Source organism: Phascolarctos cinereus, unplaced genomic scaffold (genome assembly GCF_003287225.1).
Source record: "Phascolarctos cinereus isolate Bilbo 61053 unplaced genomic scaffold, phaCin_HiC Scaffold_4;HRSCAF=312, whole genome shotgun sequence".
Classification (NCBI taxonomy): domain Eukaryota; kingdom Metazoa; phylum Chordata; class Mammalia; order Diprotodontia; family Phascolarctidae; genus Phascolarctos; species Phascolarctos cinereus.
The window spans coordinates 250,486,785-250,511,022 of record NW_027555847.1 but is presented as its reverse complement, the minus strand read 5'-3'; the positions used below and the strand labels follow the sequence as shown (position 1 = coordinate 250,511,022).

At 42.3% G+C, this 24,238-nt stretch overlaps 1 protein-coding gene and 1 long non-coding RNA gene across 3 annotated transcripts in view; both read left to right on the top strand.

Moving 5' to 3' along the window:
* The first annotated feature begins 19,791 nt into the window (after nt 1–19,791).
* Nucleotides 19,792–21,069, top strand: LOC110194838 (uncharacterized). Its single transcript, XR_002320805.2, has 2 exons — nt 19,792–19,876; nt 20,800–21,069. It is a non-coding gene; the product is annotated as an uncharacterized LOC110194838 (long non-coding RNA).
* Nucleotides 21,070–21,922: 853 nt separating this feature from the next.
* Nucleotides 21,923–24,238, top strand: part of B4GALT1 (beta-1,4-galactosyltransferase 1) — an 88,720-nt gene continuing 86,404 nt past the window's right edge. For both annotated transcript variants that reach the window (XM_020967327.2, XM_020967325.2), the window contains exon 1: nt 21,923–22,384. In XM_020967327.2, coding sequence (XP_020822986.1) covers nt 22,018–22,384 — 367 coding nt within the window. In that variant the 5' untranslated portion in view covers nt 21,923–22,017. The remainder of the gene's footprint in view (nt 22,385–24,238) is intronic.

The window sequence follows — 24,238 nt, the reverse complement described above, 5'->3', positions numbered from 1 at the left end:
ATTTTTTTCTTCCATTTAATTTCTAATTTCATTTTTTCCTCTTACTTAACTTCTTCAGCTATGCTTGTAGTTCTTGTGGCCAAGTCTTTTTTTTTCACTTTTGAAAAATAAGGCTCTGCTCATAGTTGTAAGTTTACTTTCTAAGTGGTTAACCACTTGGACTTCTCTCAAACCATAATATTTATTCGTTGCATTTGGTATTTTCTTCTATTTACTTATATTTTCAGCTTCAGTTCTTGGTTTGGGATTTCATGGTTAGGCCAATTCCTTCTCATCCTCTTGGATGGTTTGGGTGGGCCTTATTTAATCCTGTCTCTTCTGTAGCCTGGATGCCTCTGCTTTATCTCATATAGATAGAGTGAGATTAGATCCCGCTTTATGCCTTAAACCCTGGCTTCTGTCCCAGTGCCCTAGTGGTCTGTGGTGGGTTTTGGCCTTGGCTAGAATCTGTCATCATCTCCTTGAATCATCCCTTTGGCCCTGATGGTTCCCAGCAGGATGCTGAAGATAACATTGGTCACAGGCCTCTAGTGATGACCCCTGACAATTGCGTCCAAGTACTGAGTTGACCCTGTTTCCTGTTATCGTTCCCACTGCTCTGAAGAGCTCATGGCCATTCCCTATCTCCTTGCATAGTAATCCATGCTGGCTGGCTCTGCTTCTATTCTGATATGACGGGGTTTTAGGATCTGACTTAAGAATCCCATTAGTAGACCTCATAACCCTTGAAACCCTTCCTCACTTTATAAGGGAGAAACATGCTTCTCTGACTTTCCATGCTGCCATAGTAACTGGAAATTGATTCTTTACGATTTCCTGTTTAGTTTTAACCCCATTGTAGCATGCTGCAGTGATTTCTAGAATAAAGTTATCCAAGGACAGTTTTATAGCAGGAATGTACAGCCATTTAAAAACCTGCTCATTCTTTGCCTGTAACTTATCTAGGCATTGACTTGAACTGGTGTGGTAACAATAGGGAAAAAGAGCTAAAGGAATGAATGTGAAAAGTATTGTGACAGAGAACTGGCAGGAATCAGTGACTAATTGGATATAGGGCATGAAGGAGGAAGATGAGGTCAAGATGACTTCAAATTTTTTAATCTGGGTGTTTAAAAGTGGCCATACCATTAAGAAAAACAAAGATATCAGATGACAGAGACTATTTGAGAGAAAAGATCATTTAGTTTTCTCTTAGATATGTTGATAAGGTAGCATCTTTGAGGGCTTATAAGCCTTTTAGATAAGGCTATAGGGGGACAACTAGGAGGTGAGATTTCTGGGAAGGAGTTGGGAATGTGGGAGTAGAGCTGAGAACAGAGGCCAGGTTTAATGATATAGATTTGCAAGTCATCTGCACAGAAGTCACAGTTGAAACCAAATGTGAAAGAAAAGTGTCCTGAAGCATTAGAGCAAGAGGGGAAAATAGATGTAGGAAAAAATGAGGAAAACCTACAGGAATATGATAGTCAAATTCCAAAATCCCTAGCTCAAGGAGAAATATTACAAGCAACAAGAAAAAAAATTCAAATATAGTGGAACCACAATTAGAATCACACAAGACCTAGCAGCAGCAACACTAAAAGACCACAGATCTTGGAACATATATATTGAAGGGCAATAGAACTGGGGTTATGGCTGAAAATAGCATACTCAACAAAGTTAAGCATAATCTTGAATGAAAAAAAAAGGATATTCAATGAATTGCCAGGATTTTGTAAAAAAAAAAAAACCCAAAAAAAACCCCCTGAACTTAATAGAACATTTGACATATAAGATTCAAGAGAAATACAAAGTACACATCAAAGACTAATTGTAAGGGACTCAATAAGGAAAAACTGTTTACTTTTTATATGAGGAAACGTAAAACGTATGTCTAAGATGGTTATTAGTAATTGGGTAGTTTGAAAGAAAGATTGGGGTAGGTCTGAGTATAATGTGATTCTAAAGAGTAAAATCATTTAGGAAAAGGTAAAAAGAGTAATTACCTTATACAACAAGGCGTAAGAGGAAGAATTGACACAGAGAAATTAAATGGGGGAGGAGGGCTGGTAGTTCTGGAACCCTATTCTCATCAGGAATGGGTTAAAGAGGGAACAGTACATGCATATTTAGAAGGGTATAAAAGGCTTCTAAATTTAGAAAAAAATAAAAGGTTAAGGGGATAGGGAGGAGGGAGAGGATAAGGGAGGGATTTTTAGAGGGGAGGAGGGGAACAATATGCACGTTTAGAGGGGAATAAAAGTCTTCTAAATTTATAAATAAGAAGGTGAAGGAATAGGATGAGGGGAGGTAGCAGGTAGAAATAAAGTAGAGGAGTCAAGAGGGACAGGAAATAAGAGATACACACAAACATAAAATAAAGATCAGGAGTAGAATTTATTAGGAAAAAAAGCAAGGGTAATAATCATGATCTCAGACAAAGTTAAAGCTAATACAGATTTAATAAAAAGAGAAAAATAGGACAACTACACCATATGTCAGCCTTATTAATCAAAATTGTTTTGGATTATTTAAAGTAACTAGACAGTAAAAGGTTGGAACATTGCTATGGTGCAGAAAATGATGAGTTGGTGGACCTAGAAAATTATGGAAAGACTAGAACTTATGAAGGAAGAGGTTATCTGCCCTCAAAGAAACAGGGAACAAATAAATATAATACGGTTTTACATAGATGCATATGAATGTATATGTCTATATATAAGTATGATTATAGATATCTAAGCATATGCATGCATATATAAGTAGAAGTATATATATATATGTGTGTATATGTGTACATAGGTGCATGTGTGTGCATGCACATACATATATATATACATATATATATATATATACATATATATATATATATATATATATATATATATATATATATATACACACACACACATATATATCCACTTAATTGTAGCCTTCTTGGGGAAGGGTGGGGGAAGGAAGGGGGAAAAAAGAAAGGAGAAAGTGCACAGCAGAGAAAAAAAGAAAACTTAACAAGGAAGCAAAGATGGACAGCTCTGAACACAATGGTATCATTTATTACATAAGCTTTCTTGAAATGGAAATTTATTGCTGCATATTTTGAATCCTCTCTTACATTCTATTGAGAACATGGCAATGCTTTTTTTCCCTTTTGTTATTTTGTATCTAAGTTTTAATATTTAAGTTTATAATGTTTCTTTTTCTTTTCTGTGTATTTAAGTTTTAGTATTCAAGTTTAAAGTAAGTTAATTGAAAAAAAAAACCCCAAAAGTGAATGAGATCAATGAGGGGGAAAATTAGAAGACATAAGAAGTGAACAAAGGTGCCAGGAGAAGGCTCAAAGAGGTAGGAAGAGAACCAGGATCATGTTTCATCACAACAGTCAAGGGAGGAGAGATTTTTCTTTTTCTCTTTTAATAGCATTTCATTTTTCCAATTACATTTAAAGACATTTTTAAGCATTAATTTTTTATAAAATTTTGGTTCCAAATTTTCTCCCTTGCTCTTCTCCCTTCCCCCTCCCTAAGACGGTAAGCAATCTGATATAAGTTATATGTGAGCAATCATGTAAAACCTATTTCCATATTAGCCATGTTGTAAAATAAGAAAGTTTGCTAAGCAATTACAGTTTGCAAAAGGAAAGAAACCATGAAAAAAATAAAGTGAAAATGGTATGCCTTGATCTACATTCAGACTCCATCAGTTCTTTCTCTGTGTGTGGATAGCATTTTCCATCATGAGTCTTTTAGAATTGCCTTGGATCGTTATATTGCTGAGAAGAGCTAAGTCAGTCGTAGTTGATCATCACACAATGTTGCTGTTATTGTGTACAATGTACTCCTTGTTCTGCTCACATCACTTTGCATCAGTTCATGTAAGTCTTTCCAGGTTTTTCTGAAATCTGCCTGCTTATCATATCTTACAGCACAATAATATTCCATTACGTTCATATACCACACCTTGTTCATCCATTCCCTGATTGATGAGCATCCCCTCAATTCCAATTTTTTGCCACCACAAAAAGAGCTGCTATAAATATTTTTGTACATATAGACCTTTTCCCCTTTTTTATGATCTCTTTGGGTTATAGACCTAGTAGTGTGTATTGCTGGATCAAAGGGTATGCCCTTTGGGCATAGTGAAGGAGAGATTTCTCAAGAAACCTTCAGGAGTGAGGAAGGTAAGAGAGGGGAAACGAATACACATTTATATTGTACCTACTAAGTGTCAGGCACTGTGCTAAGTACTTTATAAATATTCTCTCATTTGGTCTTCACAACCTCACGAGGTAGGTGCTGTTATAATCCCCATCTTACAGTTGAGGAATCTGAGACAAACAGAGGTTAAATGACTTGCCCAGGGTCACACAGCTAGTAAATATCTGAGATGAGATTCGAACTCAAGTCTTCTTGATTCTAAACCCAGCATTCTATTCTGAGCATACAGATCAAGGAGAATGAGATCTTCGAATCTGGCAATTGTGAGGTCACTGGTGACCTCTGTGAAAGCATTTTATATACCTCAAAGTTCTAAAACTAATAATAGTGCAAAAGTTCTTTGAACACTATTGTTAGCATCTTGATTTTTCCTAGAGAATTTTAGAGTTCCAAGGGCTCTCAAAGTTCTTCTAATCTAAACCATTTTCCCAAAAGAACCTCTATCACATGGGGTTAGAAGTGCAAATAAAGTGCTGCGATATATTTTGGAGGAGAGAGGATGGGAGTGGATAAAAGAATACTTGGCATAAACAAACAAACTAATTAATGAATGATTAGAAACAAACAAACAAGGGATAATTGGCAGTTAAGCTGCCAAGAACTGCCAGTGTTTCAGCAAGTGAAAGTGAGGGAGAGGACAGATTCCAGAAACCTCATTAGTAAAAAAAAAATTTGAGGTGGAAAAACTTGAAACATTAACAGACTTCAATTTGAGTGGAGGGCAGAGTAGTAAGGAGGAAACTTAGGGAACAGTTAACAATTTAATGATCTATCTCCTAATAGCATTGGAAACTCTCGGGCAATTTCCTCCTGTCTCTCTCCATCCCTAGTTCCCTCATTCCTCAAAGTTTCCATTCTGGAAGATAAGATGCCAAATAACAATAATGGCCAGCACTCAGGCCAGACATAGGCTAGAAACAGACATTTTTAGGTATGCAGGAAAATTTTTCTGTCCTTCATCTTAATCTAGCCTTTCTCATCTCAAATCACTTCTGCTTTGGAGCAAATATCTCAGACTCAGTGACAGACTCACATAGAAAGCAGGAACCAGAAAAAATCCAGACAGGATGACACAATCAGATCCTGTTTCACCAGCTCGTGCCAAATATTATTTAAAAGTGATTTTTTTTCCAGACAGTCACAATTTGCTTATCTGATAAACCCAGAAGATCTAACAGCAGAGTATTTATCAAGCTGGGGAAAGACATGAGAAAAGGACTTTCACAAAAGCCTTTTCATAGTAAGCTTGCATTCTCCTCCTGTGAGACGTATGAAGCCACTCCAACTACTCCAACTTCTTTTTCCTAAGTGGTTTGGAAATCATTGGATTTTTTTTAAATCAAAAATAAAATTATTAGCAAGTATAAGAAACACATGTAGCACAGAATTATGTTATAAAAACAAATCCTAATCGCCCTCTTTGCATCCAATTCACCCTCCACAAAGCAGCCAAATTGATATTTCGAAAGCACATGCTTAAAACTTCATTTCCTCGTGCAAGAGACTTCAGTGAATCCCTGCTGCCTTTTGGCTAAAATGCAAATTATCCTATTTGATATTTAAAGCCCTTCAGCAATCTATCTCCGGCCAGTCTTTCCAGGGTGGTTTTCTATCACTCCCTCTCAAGCATTGTATATCCCAGCCAAGCCTGTCTAGCTTCCATACCCTGAACAAGACATTCCAGCTTCCATATTTTTGTCTGGACAGCTCCGCCATGCCTGGAAGGAATGCTCTTCCTCCTCGTCTCTATCTCTTTGAACCCCTGGCTTTCTTCAAAGCTCAGCTTAGGTGCCACCTCTTTTTCTGATTTGTCCACTTTCCCTAATCGTTTTTTCATATTTTGTCCATATTCTGTATTTGCTTATTATCTGTGAATATGTTGTATCCCCATCTCCACACTCCCACTGCAAGTTCCTTGAGGACATACTTCCAGCACATAATAGATACTTAATAAATGCTTGTTTGTTTAGAAAATGATCTAAGGAAACCATCTTTGGTAGGACAGAGAGGCTCCCTCTCTCTGAATAGATCTCCAAACGTACATAGACTTTTTTTTCTTGCATTTATTGGCAAAACTGTCAAGTGGATGTTCTCCCAAAGACATTATACGTAAACCAAATTACTTAAAGGAAAGTCAAATTCTAAATGAAAGAGTATATTTATATAAGGGCAGCTAGGTGGTGAAGTGGATAGAGTTCTGAGCCTGGAATCAGGAAGACTATCTTCATTAGTTCAAATCTTGCCTTAGATACTTACAAGCTGTGTGACCCTGGGCAAGTCGTTTAACTCTTTTTGCCTCAGTTTCCTCATCTGTAAAATGAATTGGAGAAGGAAATGGCTAAACCACTCCAGTATCTTTACCAAGAAAACCCCAACTGGGGTCATGAAGAGTTGGACACGACTGAACAAGTACCTACTATGTGACAGGCACTATGCTAAGTAAGTGCTGGATACACAAAAAGAGGCAGAGAATACTCAGGCAAGTTTAGGGAAAAGCAGTGAGCCGGGAAAACTAAGAGGATTCCAGGCTCAGTCGGCAATGAGCTACTAGCACTCGATTCCTATGATCTAAAAAGGAAGTTAAGAGACCCACTGGATTCTTCAGGTTTTTGAAAACCCACATTTCCCATCTTGGTGTCCTGATGAACTCCATGTAGGGAGTCTGCCTCTTTCAAGTGCAGCCCAGAAGAGGCTACAGCTCTGTAAGAATTCAAACAGGCTGTCTGGCCAGCAGTCTTTCTTCCTGGGCCATGACGACCCTGTAAATCTGTTTCTGGAGATCTCTGTCCATTAAGAGCAGGCTGATCGAAGGCATCAAGGGTTGGTCAGAATAAGTGACTGTTAGATTTCTGGAGCTGTAAGTTCTCTAAAGTGGCCACTCACTAGACCACTTTTGAAAAGCAGCTAGTCTTTAGTGGTTATAATGTGGGTAATAGGGGAACGGAGGTTCTGACAATTCCTCCCAGTGTGCTGAGCTCTAGGGACAGCATATGAGAAAGCAATGAGGGATGGGGCAAAAACTATCTCCATCTGCACTGATTCCTGAATGGTGGCTATGGATCTGGACATGTTATCTGGGGCGTGGAGAAAACAGGACTGGATAGTCAAAAGCTCTCTTTTTGGGGGATTAAGATCAAAGGAGGAATTTTTGCTGATGCCTCCTACTGCATACAGTGGACATATGGGCACCCATCAGAGGCATCATATGCTCTCTGTTGAATTAAATGACCAGGTTGGAACTGTTACAAGAACAGCAGAGGCTGAAGAGCAGGTCCATTACCAACCAGAGATTGGGGTGGGAATGCCATATTTTATTGATACCATTGTTGTTGTTTTCCATTTCCTTCTCCAGCTCATTTTACAGATGAGGAAAATGAGGCAAACAGGCTAAGTGACTTGCCCAGGGTCACATAGCTGGTAAGTATCTAAGGCCACATTTGAACTGAGGTCTTTCTGACTCTAGGCCTGGTACTCCATCCACTGTGCCACCCAGCTGCCCTATTGGTACCAAATGGCTTCCCTAAATTAGGATGAGGCAGCAGCTATTCCTATTCATCTGAGCTTCTTGTACCAATCAGAGCACCTAACCCAGCTAGGTAGTACAGAGGATAGAATGCTGGGCCTGGAGTCAGGAAGATCTGGATTAAAATTTGGCTGTGTGACCCTGGGCAAGTCACTTAACCTCTGTTTGCCTCAGTTTCCTCAACTATAAAATGGGGATAATAATACATCTACCTTGCAGGATTGTTACAAGGATCAGATGAGATAATATTTATAAAGTACTCAGCACAAAGCAGACAGATAATAAGCACTATATAAGTGCTTATTCCCTTCTCCCTAACCCCAGTGACCTGTCCCCAGCTGGCAAAAGGGCCCTTTTCCCCCATCTTAGGACAAGTGATTTGCCCTTGCTAATCAACAGCTGACTACATCTAACCTCTCAGAGGTCATGTCTGTGATGGATCAATGCCATCCTAGGAAGGGAATGGGCTCTCAATCCAGAGAGTCTCTTAGATCCAGGCTCCAAGAAGACTTACCTGATAAGTATGGACTGCTTTTATTTATTTTTTAAAATGTATTTATTTTTAGCATTCTTTAAAAAAAATTTGAGTTCCAAATTCTCTTCCTCCCTCCTGACCCTTCCCCACCCATTGAGAAGGCAAGCACTAGGATATCAATTATACATGTGAAATCATGCTAAACATATTTCCATATTAGCCATGTTGCACAAAAAAAGCAACAAAAATAAGGAAGCAAAAAAAATTATACTTCAATTTGCACTCAGAGTTCATTATTTCTCTCTCTGGAGGTGGATAGCATTTTTCATCATGAGTCCTTTGGAATTGTCGAATCATTGTATTGATTACGTCTTTCACAGTTGATCATCATCACAATATTGCTGTTATGGTGAGCAATGATTTCCTGGTTCTGCTCACTTCTCTCTGCATCAATTCACATAGGTTTTCCCATGTTGTTCTGAAATCATGCCCCTCGTCATTTCTTATAGCACAATAGTATTCCATCACAATCATTCCCCAGTTGATGGACATCCCCTCAATTTCCAATTTTTTGGATGGACTGCTTTGGGACACAGTTCAGTTGAACCTCTCAGATCTTACCTTGTTCTGCTTGATGATTATAATAATAATAATAGCTATTGTTATATATTCCTTTAAGGTTTGCAAAGTGCTTTACTAATATTATCTCATTTGAGTTTCATAATAACCCTGAGAAGTAGGTGCTATTAATGATCATCATTTTTACAGATGAGGAAACTGAGGCACAGAGAGGTTAAATGGTTTGCTGGGGTCACACAGATAGTGTCTGAGGAAGAATTTGAACCCAATCTTCCTGATCTAAAGCCATTCCTCTATTCAGTGTGCCATCTAGCTCTCTGCATGGAGTCACTTGGGCCTCAAGACCCCTGCTCCCTCAAAGGGTTTCATAGCATGGGAAAAATACCTCAAGTTCCCTTCAATTGGCAAATCTCCTTTCCCTCAAGATGGATTGGACAACTCATTCCCATAGAGAGCTTGGAGGACCATGGAGTGGCATTTTCTCAGGGGCTCTGCTTTCTAATGATATGGGAGAGGAGCTATAGTGATTGGGAATGTTCATGGAAGAGAGAAGATTCCTTTGCCAACTTGGTGACAATCCTGAGTCTTCTGGATGAACATGAAAGACAGTCCTTACTTGGCCCCTGTGGAAGAAAAGAGCAATCCTTCCTCCATAGAGGCCTCTAAGAGTGGTAAAGATTCAGAATCATTCCCCTGAAGGGGCTCCGAGGAAGGGGAAGGGTTTTAGGTGGGCCAGTGAATATAGAATGGGTGGTAGTATAGGAATAGCCTTAGTATCAGCTTAGGTCCTAGGACAGGTTGCATGCAAGAGGTTTATGACCTCTTAACTACTACTGTACAGATGACCCTGATGAGTAATGAAGAATTATTGTCTGGGTCAGAGGTATCCTCATCTTTGTTGCGCCATTGATGTTCCAGGTAGTGTTCTGGCTGGCTATCCCATCGCCATCTTCCATCGGGACAGTTACAAACTTGCTGCCACAAGCCCTCAGCAAAACTCCTGTGGGGCTAATGAAATTGGGAAATGTTTAACAAAATAAAGAAAAATACAATACTTCACAGATAATATTAATTTGTGGTTTCTTAAGTCAATACGCAGCCCAGCATGGATCAATTTCTATTTGAGTTTGACATCGATCCTCTAGAATGTCCTTAAGATCTTGCCACCCTGGGGCTGGTGATAGGAACACTATCTACCGGGTTTCTCTCTCCCTGGTCTGAAACATGGGTTAGGTTAGCTTTTCCCCAAAATACAACAAAACTGTCCTCAGACTTGATTGACCCAGGGGCAAGGCCCGGTCATTGAAGAACACAAAAAAGGCCCACTCCTATAGTGTCAAGGCACTTCAGATTTGAGATCATGCAAGTCACCACACCCTGCCCTGCTGAGCAGATGTGCTTCCATTTGGAGACAAAGAGGGCAGAGTCTAACCGAGCTAAGTGCAGGAGTCTCTTTGAATATCTTTTCTACTGTTAGGACTATATAAACCTTTTGATAACTGCTGAACGGCCTATCAGTGCCTCAATTTGTCCCTATACCAAACCTGAATCTACAAGGTGCTAACCCTAATGGTTTTCTAATGAATTTCTTCTTCTAGCCCCCCTCTCCCATGTCATTGCCCAGCTCAAAAACCTTTAGTAGCTGTCTATTGCTCTAGCATAAAAAAAACTCTTCAGCCTCTCATTTAAGCCCTCCCAAAATCTGGCATCAATTTACTTTCCCAGATTAATTTCCTACTTCTTCCCTCATTCATGCATGGTATGTTGCAGCTGCTGGATGGTCCATCAACTCAAGATTTCACATCTTGCCTTCTTGCATTTGCTTAGGTCATATTCTATACCTGCAATATTGTTGTTGTTCAGTCATGTTTGACTGTTGGTGACCCTCTAGACCGTAGCACTCCAATGCTGTCTGTGGGGGTTTTCTCGACAAAGATGTTGGAGTGGTTTGTCATTTTCTTCTCCAGTGGATTAAGGCAAACAGGTTAAGTTACTTGCCCAGGGTCACACAGCTAGTAAGTGTCTGAAGCTGGACTTGAATTCAGGCAGGCCCAAGGCTCTACCCACTGAGCCATCTAGATACCTATGTCTGAAATACAGTTTTTCCCCTTATTTGCACCTCTTGAAAGCAATACCTTTCTTCAAGGGTCAGCTCCGGTACCACTGGTTTTTTGTTTGTTTGTTTGTTTGTTTTTCTTTTATATTTTGTTTTTTCCCCAATTACATGTAATTTTTAATATTTGTTTAACAAATTTTTTTGAATACCAAATTCTCTCTCTTCCTCCTTCTCCTTACCCCTTCCCTGAGAGGTAATTTGATCTAGGTTATACATGTAAAATCATGCAAAACACATTTCTATAGGTACCACCATTTTTGAGAAGCCTTCCTCTGACCACTCTCCTTCCCTCAGTTGTTGGTACTTTTCCCCTGTACTTATTACCTTGAATTTACTTATCTTCATACATACTTGCTTCCCCTCCAGGAAAATAAGTTCCTCCAAGGCAGGGATGATTTTACTTGTGGTTTTCTAGCTCCAGCACCTAGGACAGTTTTTTTTTTAACCACATAGTAGACCTCTAATATATCTTTGTAAAATTGAATTACATTAATGTATCCTTTATTCTTTGTGGCTTCAAGAACAGGGACAGTCATGGTCTATTTAATGGCATAAACTTACATTATAGTATTGTTTTCTAAAACATTTTTCAGGGCACTTTGGTGCCTCTGAGGAAAAATATACTGTGCCATGTACAGTGTATCTTCAATTACTATGAAACTTAAATTCAGAAAGCCATTCCCCAGGAGAGAGAGCATAGACAAAGGCTGGGGAGATTGAGTAAGAGAGAGTACCAGGGAAACAGATTCAATGTTGATTGGTTCCATAATCTGTGCCTGTTTTTGAAGTTCAACCAATGAGCTAGGTGAAGGGTGCTAGGAACAGGAAACCTCAAGAGAAAACCCCCAGCATTTCAGACAGGAAGAGAAGTGGGTCTAAGAGTGACATCTGTTGGGGCTAGTGTGGTGGAAGGAGAGACAGGGGCTTATATCTGACTCTGTGGCTTGGAGGGCGATCTAGGTTTTAGTTTTTTGGCTCTCTAGTATTAAGGAAAGTGTCTTGCACATTTTGTTTTTCAGTTCATGTCCAACTCTGTGAGTCTATTTGAGGTATTCTTGGCAAAAGATACTAGAGTGGCTTGCCATTTTCTTCTCTAGTTAATATAACACATAAGGAAACTGAGGCAAACAGGATTAAGTGGCTTGTCCAGGGTCACACAGCTAGTAAGTGCCTGAGGCTGTAGTTGAACTCAGCAAGGTAAGTTTTCCTGACTCCAGGCCTGACACTTTATCCACTGTGCCACTTAGCTGTCCTGCCTTGCACATAGTAGGTCTTCATTTCAGAGGATAGAGAATACTCACCTCGGAGAAAACTGTAAAAATCTGCCTCATTTGGCCTTGCCAAATGGATTCTAAAACCAGAATGATGGGTCTTAGAAGTGGATTCTAGAAAGGTACCTACATCAGAAGAGTTGTAAAATCTAATCCATTGGCAGAGACCAGAGGAAACCAGAGGGCTGACTCAGAGACACAAATGAGTCAAGTCACCAGAAAGAGCAACATTAAGAAACAGTTATACTCGTAGTATCCACATAAAACTGGGATTGACTGAGGCACCAGAACTTTCCCGTGTGCTTTGCTTTGTACCATCCTAACTATTGACCCGTAATGCATTCAAGAAGTATTCATTTAGTGACTATTTATCCTCCAATGGCACTAGGTTCAGCAGAGTGCCTGGTACATAATAGGTCCTTCATAAATGCTTGTTGACTGATTGATTTACAGGCAAAGCCAAAATAGTTCCCTACTTTCAAGGAATTTACATTTTATAAATAGAATATTAAAAAGAAATTATATACAAAATAATTTCAAGGGAGGGCACTAGAAACTGGAGAGATCAAGATAGGTGCTCTGTAGCAGATGGCCCTTGAACAGAGCCTCAGTTTCCTCATCTGTAAAAATAGGATAATAAGCCAATGCTTGATTTACAACAGGCAGTACAGTTTACGACAGAGAGGGCCTGGAGAGACCTGGGTTCAAGCTCAGCCTTGATAGGCACTACCTCTGTGATTCTGGGAAAGTTATTTAACCTCAGAGCCCTAGGCAACTTCCTAGGACTACAAATTAGAATTCACTGAGCTGCTTTAGGGGACAGAGTTTAATGGAGAGAGATCCCTGATTCCAGTGAAACCTCTATGCTATATCCTACCCATTTCCCCCCAAAATGAATGAACAACTGAATACAAAGCAAAACAAAGACCTGCCCCTACTGGATTGTTGTAAGCAGTTTTGCTAAGTAAACGTTAGGAGGCTAACTATATACAAGTTATCTCACTGATTATCAAGACCCAACTTCACCACCAATTCCTTCTTGAGGTCTGAGACATGAGTCCATCCTCTTTCGGTCCTCAGATTGCTCATAGCATTTAGGATTACAGATTTCTTCTGTCACGTAGGATTATAGATTTAGAGCTTGAAGTGATCTCAGCATTCATCTGCTCCAATCCTTTCATTTTACAGATGGGATTTTGTTTAAGATGACATTTTCCATGTGCACAACTTACTCAATTTTTAAGTGTTGAAAATAAAAATAGAAAGAAAAAAAGAGTGGGTAAATGGCTTGCCTGGGGTCGCTCATTTAATAGGTCCTCTGACTCCAGGGCCGGAGTTCTTTCCCTTTTATTCCATTGATTCTTCCTTTGCACTTACCTCATTTTTTAAAATAACTTTTTTTGGTTACTGCTATGTGTATACACACACACACACACACACACACATATGTATATGTGTGTATATATACATATACATGCATACACACACACACATATATGTATATTCTGTTCCTCATTAGATTGTATACTCCATGAAGGCAGGGACTGTGTCATCTTCCCATTCCTACAGATAGAAGGTTATAGTGAGAGGATATAGAGCTCCCCAAAGCCAGGAAGACCTGGGTTCAAGTACAGCTTCTGAAACAAAGTGACTGGACCAGCATTTTCTCTGACTGTCCCCCATGCCTGGAATGCTCCTCTTCTCAATTCCATCTGTTGACTTCCCTGGCTTCCTTTAAGTTTCAACAAAAATCCCATTACAGAAAGCCTTTCCCAATCCCTCCTAATTCTAATGCCTTCTCTGTTAATTATTTCCTATATATTCTGTATGTAGCTTGCTTTGTATGTATCTGTTTGAATGTTGTCTCCCCCATTAGATTGTAAGCTCCTTGAGGGAAGGGACTGTCTTTTGTTTGTTTTCATATCCCCAATGCTTAGCACAATGCTTAATAAGTAGTAAATGCTTAATAAATATTTTTGATTAATTGAAGTCACTTAACTTATAGTATTTTAGGCCTCTCTCTAGTACTGTGCATTTCAGAGAAGATACCAATCTACATTGGAAATTTCCTCACCTGAGAGCTCCCCAGACCAAAGAAAGCATAGATCTGAGCTCTATCCCTGTTCTATTCCCAGTGCAGGTCTTTATCATTTCTTCCAGTTGGAGGTCTACTTTTCTTCCCACTCCATACATCCTCCATACAAGCTTTCAAAGTGATTTACCTAAAATACAGATTTGATCTTGTCATTCCTCTATTCAATAAACGCTAACAGCTCTCTATTGCCTCTAGAATAAAAACATAAGCCCTTCTGTTAGTCTTTTAAAGTCTTCTACAACTTGGCTCTACCCTACCTTCCTTTCCTGTATTCTACAGGCCAGCTAAACCATCCTTCTTGCTGCTAAGGCATGACACTCCACCTCCTTTGTGCCCATACCTTTTCTCTGGCTATCACCCTTCTGCCTCTTAGGATCCCTTGTTTTCTTCAAAACCCTGCCCCAAATGTTACTTTTTTTTTTTTTTTACAAATGCCACTGTTCCTCAATTTACCTTACATTTATTGTATGTGTGCATAACTCCTCCAAATGTAAACTGGAAATATTTTCACCTTTGTATCCCTAGCATGAGCACAGTGTTTGGCACATAGCAGGTGCTTAATAAAAGCTTGTAGACTGATATTGCTAAGCCATCTATTGGTGTTTGATATTTGTCTAACAAAAATTCAAATGAAACACTTCCTCCTGTAGCCAATCAATAAACATTTATTAGGTAGCAACAATGTTCCAGGCATTATGCTATGAGCTGAAGATACAAAGAAAAGCAAAAGGCAGTCCTTCCCTTGAGGAATTCACAGCTATATACAGGATAAATTGGAAATAATCAACAGAGGAAAAGTATTAGAATTAAGAGAAAGTGGGAAAGGTTTCCTGTTGAAGGTGGGATTTCAGTCGGGAATTGAAGGTAGCCAGGAAAGGCAGGAAGCAAAGATGAGGAAAAAGAACATTCCAGGCAAAGGGGGACAGTCAGTGAAAATACCAGGAGTTGGGCGATGGAGTACCATGTTTTAGGAAGTAAGGTCAATGTCACTGGATCAAAAAGTACAGTAAAGTAGGAAGATTGGAAAGATAGGGCAGGGCTAAGTTATGAAGGGCTTTGAATGCCAAACAGAAAATTTTATATTTGATCATGGAGGCAATAGGAAGCCACTTAGGTTTATTGAGTAGGAGTTGGCATGGTTGGACCTATACCTTAGGAAAATCACTTTGTTGGCTGAGCAGAGAATAAACTGTAGGGAGGAGATAGTTGTGTTGGGGAGACCAACCAGCAGGTTGTTGCAGTAGTCCGGGAGTGAGGACATGAAGGCCTGCATCAGGGTTGTGGCAATATTAGAGGAGAGAAGGGGGGCATATTCAATAGAGGTTACAAGGGTAAATCAACTGGCTATAGCAACACGTTGGATATGGGAGGAGAGAGAAAGTGAGGAGTCAAGGATGACTGTTAGTTTAGGAGCCTGGGGCATCAGGAGGATAGTGTTCTGGGCAGTAATAGAAGTTAGGAAGGGAGGAGGGCTTGGGAGGAAAGATCATGAGTTCACTTTTGGACATGCTGAGTTTAAGATGTCTGTAGGACATCTAGATGCCTAATGGGCAAGTTGGAGATGGGAGACTGGAGGTCAGCAGAGAGGTTAGGGTTGGATTAAGTAGATTTGAGAATGAGCATAGAGATGATAATGGAATCCATGGAAACAGATGAGATCACCAAATGAACTAGTATAGAGGGAGAAGAGAAGAAGCCCCATGGTTAGTAAGCTAGTGACTTAGTGACTTAGATGAAGATCCAGCAAAGGAGATGGACAAGGAGTGGTCAGATAGGTAGGAGAACCAGGAAAGAATGGTTTCCTGAAAATCCAGAGAGGACATCTATCAAGGAGAAGAGGGTAACTGACAGTGGCAAAGCCTATAGAAAGGTCGAGAAGGATGAGAACTGAAAAAAGGTAATTGGTTTTGGCGATTAAGAGATGGTTGGTAACTTTGGAGTGAATTTGGTTGTTGAGGTTGGAAGCCTAAAGACAGTGTGAGAGGAGAGGAAGTATCGATACCTGCTCTGGATGGGAATCTCAAAATGCTTAGCCATAAAAGGCAGGAAAGATAGGGGCAGATATCAGCAGGGCTGGATGAGTCAATGAGGATTTTTTAAGGATGGGGGACACATGGGTAATAGAGAAGCAGCCAGTAGACAGGGAGAGATTGAAGATAAGTATGACTGTAGGGATGACTCAGTTTTTCAGTAAAACCTGAGGCAAGATGTTTAGCTGAGAGGTGGGGGTAGGGTGAGCAATGGGGGCTTTGAGGAGAAATGAAAAGTTTTGGAAGAGCTGCTATGGGAAGTGGGATTGTGAGTTAATTGGGGAAATGTAAAAGGATTGCTTAGTAGTGGTGAGGGCCCAATTGATGTTACATAACATAAATTTGTAGTGGATCCCGTTAGGATGGTTGCATGATTTTCTCCACCTTCATTTAGCAGTATGTGTGTAGGAACTAAGGCAGTAGGTGGGGGTGTAGTACAAGACTGAGTTTTGGTAGGGTATAATCAATGATATTATGAGGGGGGTAAAAGACTCAAGAGAAGAGGGTAGTGTAGACTGGAATATGTATGGCTCACCAAGAGGTCAAGATAGGGAAAGGAGGAAGGTGTAGCTGGTTTAGGAGTGGTGGCCTGGGAAAGAACTGAGAGGCCAAGGGGTTGGAGGTCATGGCATAGTTGAGAACAGGGATTTTGGTATAGTAAGGCAGAGAGAAATCTGGAATTCTAATAGATTATGGTCAGATAAGAGAATTTCTGAGTTCATAAACATGAAGGTAGTTATTTGTAGATGATGGCAAGATCAATGGTCACACATCTTTGTGTGTGGCTGATGTGGGTTGCAGGTGTAGCTCATGGGAAATGCAAGCCAAGTAAGTTGATGAACTGGGAACTTCCTCCAAGAAGCTTTCCCTATTTTTGTCTTTTCTTCCTCCTCCCTCTATGGCCTTTCCTTTCTTCAGGCTTCTGGTAGCACTTTATTTGTACTCTTGGTATGATATACTTTTGTTATGTACTCTAGGGCAGTATATATCTGTCGTCTCTCTCTACAAGACTATACATGCTCCAAAAGGACAGGGAATCTTTTTTTCATCTAAAGTTTGCATCTTATTCAGTGCCTAGTACAGTTCTTTGTGTACAGTAGGATGTTTTATCAATATTTGAGCTAATTAAAAATATAGGTTGAACCAATTTTTAAAAAATAGCTAAACAAACCCCAAAACAAAGGGGCAGCTAGGTTGCACAGTGGATAGAGCATTCAACCTGGGGTCAGGAGGACCTGAGTTGAATCCATGTGGCAGACAGTTACTAATTGTGTGATCCTGGGCAAGTCACTTAACCTCCATTGCCCCCAAAAACAAAAACAAAAACAATTTTAAAAAATAGCTGCAATACCCAGACTTCCACTAGATGGTGCTGATTATCACAGAAGAGAAGCAGTTCCTAGCCTTATTTGGCTTTGTGTCTACTCATTAGCAGCAGGATTAGTTAGGGCTTTTTATCAATGCTGTAGTTGCTTGTGTGTGTGGCCTTCCAAGGAGCTTACTCAGGACTACTTTGGGGTCTGGGCCCAAAGCTTTTCTTGCTACCGTGGAAATGGTGAAAGAAATGAAAGTATTAGCAAAAAGCAATAAAAGCTATTTCCAAGGCTCCATCGGCTTCTTCAGCCTTTTTGAAAACCTGAAGGGTACCAAAAGGAAAGGAAAAAAACTTCATACACAAGGCTTACAGAGAGCAAGGAAGCAATAGAATATTTGGCAGAAACTGGGGTTTTTATATGGTTTAGAGAAATAATTATGGAATAGATAACCATTAACTGAGACAAAATGTAAGTTGCACAACTAAGAAATCAACAATATTATAGTCTAAATTTAAACTGATAGGCAATTTTTAGCTCCTTTCTTCTTTTCCAGAATTTTTTTGTATTCTAAGCACTTAGCACAGTGCCTGGCATATTTGTTGTTGTTGTTCAGTCATGTCCTATTCTTTGTGACCATGTTTGGGGTTTTCTTGGCAAAGATACTGAAGTGGTTTACCATTTCCTTCTCCAGCTCATTTTACAGATGAGGAAACTGAGGCAAACAGTTGAGTTACTTGCCTAAGGTCACACAACTAGTAAGTATCTGAGGCTGGATTTGAACTCAGGAAGATGAGTCTTCCTGGCTGGATGGGCGCTCAGTCCACTTTTCATACTTGGCTGCCTCTGTGTGGCACTTAGGAGCCACTTATGGACAATTACAACTCCTACAGGTTAATGGTTGGAAAGAACTGGACTTGTCTGAATAGAGCAAAACTACTTTGGAAGAGTGGGTAAAAGGATTAGTGAGAAAAAGTGGCTCAGTAGCACAGGCCTTTTATTGTCAACTCTCCATCGAAAGATAAATTTAATAAAACAGTCATCTATAACAAGAAGCAATGGTTCAACAAATTCAATTCAGAGAGCACTTCTCTTGTTTCCTGGTAGTGGGGAGGCCCCTGAGGGATAATTAAACCACGGTTTAAGCTATTTACAATCCTAGAAGAGAGAAGGATTAAGTTTTTTATGCCACAGTCATCAATATTAAAACTTCAAGGTAAAGTACTCCTTTTTAAGGATTTTCAGTTAGGTGGCTCAACATAATTAAGAATTTTGTCGTTGGACAGTCTCTATGCATACATAAATGAGTAGAAACATGCATTTAAAATGTTTACATATATATACATATAATACATATATACATACACACACAAGGTGTCCAAAAGTCTTAGGGTACAGTTTTAAGCTTTAACTTCACTAAGACTTTTGAGACATGTTATATATGGACAAGGTTGGGGTTGGATAGTTTAGGAACACAAAAATTATTTCCTTTCTCTTTTTCTTTTCCACAATTGTGATAATAAACTCATTTTCAAAAAAAGTCATACAAAGATCTCTCTCTATCCTCTGTGAAGTTACCTAAAATCTTCTTTAATGTGTTTTCAGACCCAACACCTTTGGTGGGAGGTTAGCAGAGGAACTATCTCCAATAGTTAAATGGTATAGGGAAAGACCTCTTGACTGCCTTTTGCTCTGGACATCTTGTCACATCCAGACCAGGTTTCTCTCCCTCCCCCCAGGAGGAAACAACCTAGGGTGGGTCTTGTTGGTTTCTAAGGCAACCTTTCTTCTTCAGTCCAGAGTGGTGAGCTTTTTGCATAGTGGATAGGACAGCGACTGAGAACAGTTAAACCCCAGAGACAGAAGCTATCTGTTATTCATCTTGGGTCCCGGCGGTTCTCCACCTGCGGGGGGGGGGGGTCTCTGGGGGGAGATGGGAACCGCTGGTGTTTGCCTCCAGGGAGTTTAAACAAAAGGAATTTAGGGGAATTATTCAGTTTTCTCTCCCCGCCCTCCCCAGACTTTTTTAAGCAATCCAAAAACTCTAGACATTTATTTGAAAAGTGTTCTAGGGAACATACCCTGAGGTCAGCTATACCTAAGATCAGTTAACTACTGAGAAGCCTTGGAGAGGGAAAAGCGACCGAATGAGGCGGGGGCATTTTCCCAATTCTCCGCTAAGGCTTATAAGCATTCTTCTTCCCGGATGGACACCCGAAGTGTACAGAAAAGTCAGATTCAGGTCCAGTTCTGCCACGTCAAGAGAATGATCAAACAGGTTTGTAAACCGTAAAGTGCTGTATAATAGTAGTAACAGCAGCAATAACAACTCTCCTCTTTCCCATTCTCACTTTTGAGAGTTTCCCAGCCGAATTTACAGGCAAAGAGGTAGGGATTATCTTCCAGCGGGTCGGAGTTTCCTAGGCATTCCCTGGGCCCGGCCTAAGCTTAGCTTGGTTTTTCTCCTTAGGACCCAAAGTGGTAAAGTACTAGGGAGGAACTGGGGGGGCGGCCTAACTGAGTGGCCTTGACTACTACGCTTGCCCTTCTGAAACGGGACGGCCGTGCTGCAGCTTTGCAAGCTTCCTGGCTGCCTAGCAAAGTGGCCCCTCCTTCTGCTTTCCCCCAGTGCAGCTCGGCCCAAACTCTCTCTCCCCTCTGGCTTGCAACCTCCTTCCTCTCTCCGCCCCGGCTAGAGAGGAAGGAAACTAATCGAGCTCAAGCTGTTTGTATTTTTTTTTCCACTTCAGGGAAGGCACGCTCCCTCCGGAGAGGCAGGCGGGAGGATGGTCAGGGGCCAGTAAAGAGAAGGAGGAGGAGGGAGGGAGGGAAGGAGTCCCAAATAGCAGCTGCTAAGGTTCAAGTCCCAGCCCGCCCCAGCCCAGCCTAAGCGCAGGGCGACTGAAGTTGTACCTGGACTTCCTGAGCACCATCAAGCGAGGGAGACATTGCGGAGGCTGCTGTTGGGCTAGGAAGACAGAAGAAGAAGAAAGCAAAAGCTGGGCAAGCGAGGGGAAAGCAGGCCGAGCCGGGACGTTGGGAGAGCAGAGCAGTACCAGCTCTAACGGGATGAGAGAGTGGCCCTCGGAGCATTCATACAACACCCTGCCCACAGCTTTAGAGAGGTGGCCAGAGAGGCATACCCATGGTTCCACACTACTCCCCCTTCTCTCCATTGACTCGTCCACCATTCTCTTGCAGGTCCTCTTCATTTCACACCTAGACTACTACAAGAGCCTGTTGGTGTTCCTGTGCACTAAAGTGATTTTCCTAAAGTGCAGAACCATGTCCGACCAGGTCATCACCACCCTACTCAAAACACACCAGTGCCTTCCCTATTACCTCGAGGATCATATATAAAATCTCCTGTTTCTAGTCTTCTTAGACCTGACTCTCTCCCTTACCCTCCCCCAATATTCTTTGATCCAGTGACACTGGCCACCTTACTATAAAGTCGAACCCGGCACTCCATCTCCTCCATGCGTTTTCACTTGCTTTCCCCCATGCCTAGAATGTTCTCATCTCCATCTCCTGCTTTCTTTCACATCCCAGCTAAAACCCCATCTTCTACAGGAAGCCTTTCCGGACTCCCCTTAATGCCTAGTGCCTTCCCCTGTTGATCATATCCAATTTATCCTATATCTTATCTTGTTTGTACACGGCTTGTCTGTATATTGTCTCTCCATTAAGACTGTGAGCCCCTTGAGGTCAGGGACCGTCTTTTGCTTTGATCAACATGTCAGGCATAGTACTAAGCACTGCAGATGAAAAGACTTGTAAAGGACAGTCTCTGCTCTTCAAGGAGCTCACAGTCTGGTGGGGGAGACACTGCTCACAACTGGGCACAAACAAGCTATATACAGAGTAAGATTGTAAATAATCAACAGGCCTTAGCGGTTGCATCCCCACAACACTTATCACCTTGCCCGGCGAATAGCAGGTGCTTAATAAATGTTTACTGATTCGTGGACTAAGCACACACAGTCAACGCACCCACCCACGCTGCCGGGAGCCCTTGGAGCTGCAAGGGCAGAGCGGATAGTTGGAAGGTTTTACTTGGGAGGAGTTGGGGAAAGAGGCCTCCCGGCCCCTTCCCCTCCCCTGCTCCACCCCTCCAGTCGGGCCCCGCCCTCCCCGCCAGCCCCAGTTCCGTGCAACCTCCTCCTCTCCCCCCTCCCCCTGAGGAAGCGCCCGGCTCTGGGCGTAATCTCGCCCCTCCCCCTCTCTCCGCGGCTCCTCCTCCTCCTCCCCTCCCTCCCCTCCGCAACTCGCGGGGCCGGGGCAGCAGAGAGCGGGAACCTCCTCCCGAGCGAGCCTGGCGGCCGCGGTGCTCCCACCCCTCCTGGCCAGCCCTCGCCGGCGCCTCCAAGCTGCCCACCCCGTTTTTAAGAAGGGGGGAGGGGAGGGGGTCGCGTCAGGATGAAGGAGCCGCTGCTCGGGAGCATGGCCATGCCGGGCAAGTCCCTGCAGAAGGCTTGCCGGCTGCTCGTGGTCTTCTGCGCCCTGCACCTCCTCGTCACGCTCTTCTACTACTTGTCGGGCCGCGATTTCGACGTCCTGCAGCTCTTCTCCAAGCACCAGCAGAGCCAGGAGGGCCGCGGCTCCGTGCCGGTGACCGTGACCGAGGTCGCCCGAGAGGCGCTGGCAGCCTCGATGGCGGCGGGGTTGGAGAAGCCGGCCGGAGACCCGGCGCCGCAGCCCGAGGAGGCCACGGAGAGCATGGAGACCGGGCCGCCCGGCAAAGTCCGGCCGCTGCCCAGCTGCCCGGACCCCTCGCCGCTGCTGGGTAAGGCGCCTCGCCCCCACCCGTCGTCCTCCACTCTGGCTCCATCCCGGACTCAGCAAGCCGAGCGGCGGGCCCTGGGAGCTGGAGCCCCAGCTGGATGGGGCCGTCGGGGGGAAGTCCCTGCAGGGGGCGTGGAGACCTGCGGGGTGGGGAGAGAGGCTGCGAGCCCGGAGCCCCGAGCCCGGGGGCTACGCTGGATCTGGCCCGGCGAGCTCGGCTGGGCTGGGGCTGCTAAGGGAAGGAGGCTCTGTCCTGCTGCCTGGGGGGCGTGCGTGGGTGTGTGTGTGTAAGCAAGCGCGTGATAGGGGCAATATGCAGAGCTCACTTTATTCCGGCTGCGAGGCTCCCCTCTAACCTTGTTTTCAGCCCATCCTTTTTCTTTTCCGTTGGTTCTCGAGTTTTTCTCTTTCTCTCTCTCCCGTGTGTGTGTGTGTGTGTGTGTGTGTGTGTGTGTGTGTGTGTGTGTGTGTGTGTGTGTATGTGAGAGAGAGAGAGGTGGGAGAATTTTGCCAACATAACTTTAATGCTGGCAGCAAAACTCCATTCTGTAGCCTAAGCTCTCTGCTCATCCCATTTGTCCTTCGTTACTGGGTTGTGTGTGTATGTGTGTGTGTGCGTGTGTGTGTGAATGTGTGTGTGTATATATATGGAGAGAGACAGAGACAAAGTGAGCGTAGTGGGGGCGATATGTAGACGACTTAAATACTGGCTGCAAGGCTTCCGTCTACAGTCAGTCCTGTTATCTGCCCATCCGTTTCCCCCGTTGGTATTTGTGTGTGGTGGGGGGGTGAGGCAGTGGAGACGTAACTTAAATCCTGGCTGCAACTCTTCCCTTGTTTTTTTTGTTTTTTGCTCATCCCAATTCTTCTCCCTCCGTTTTCAGGTTTTGAGTACATACGTGTTTGTAAGTGTGTTTAGTGGGGGGCCGCAGTGTGCAGACAGATATCCCTTCAATCCTGGCTGCAAGGCTCCCCGACATAGCCCTGTTTTCTTAACATCAAGCTTTTTTTTCTGTCGGTTTTTTGAGTTCCCTCTTCTGTTAAGTGTGACACCCCAAGGCTCCTGGCGTAGGTTTTTTAAATTGGTTTTTCAGTTGGATTTTGGATTTTCTTTTTTTGCCTACCCCCCAAAATTCCAGTGCCCTTCCCCAACGATGGTAAATCAGCAACGTGCTGTGCTAGTAAACCACCGGCTTAGGCCAGTGTGAGAGGGACACTCTCTGTCTCTGCCTCTCTGCTTCTCTCCCTTTCTCCCTCTCTTTCTCTCTTCCTCCCTTCCTCCCTTCCTCTCTCCCTCTCTCCCTACCTAAAACCTGAGTGGAGTGTTAAAACTTTAAGGAGGGAAGAAAAGCATTTCAAAGATCTTGAGCTGATTTTTTTTTTGTTTATGGAATATCTAGCAGTCCAAGCCCAACTAAGGTGGAAGTCTGAATCACCTGGACATTAATTTTTGTGCAGAAACCACTCCGATAAAGGAGTTAAGTAAAAAAAAAAGAGCTTAAATTCTTTTGATTTACCCAGACTTTTCTTTGATTGCCTCCCAGGAAAAAAAAAAAGGCAGCCCAGTAAGGGTGCTTAGCTTGGGTATATTTTCCTACAGTTTTCATTTTCTCCATTGAGATTTTTAAAAAATTTTAAGAGAGTTTCTGGAGCATCTTATGAACCACATTCCAAAAGACCTTCCGGAAACTTGTTACTTCATAATAGGCTTCCAGAAAGCTGTTGCTCAACTTTTTTTCTGTAATTACTTCGATACTTTTCTGTATGTCCTGTCCTCATTATTTTGCACAAGGAGACAGGCAGGCAGGTTTAGTTTACAAAGTGTCCAATCCTGGTTTGGATACTTTTCTTGCTT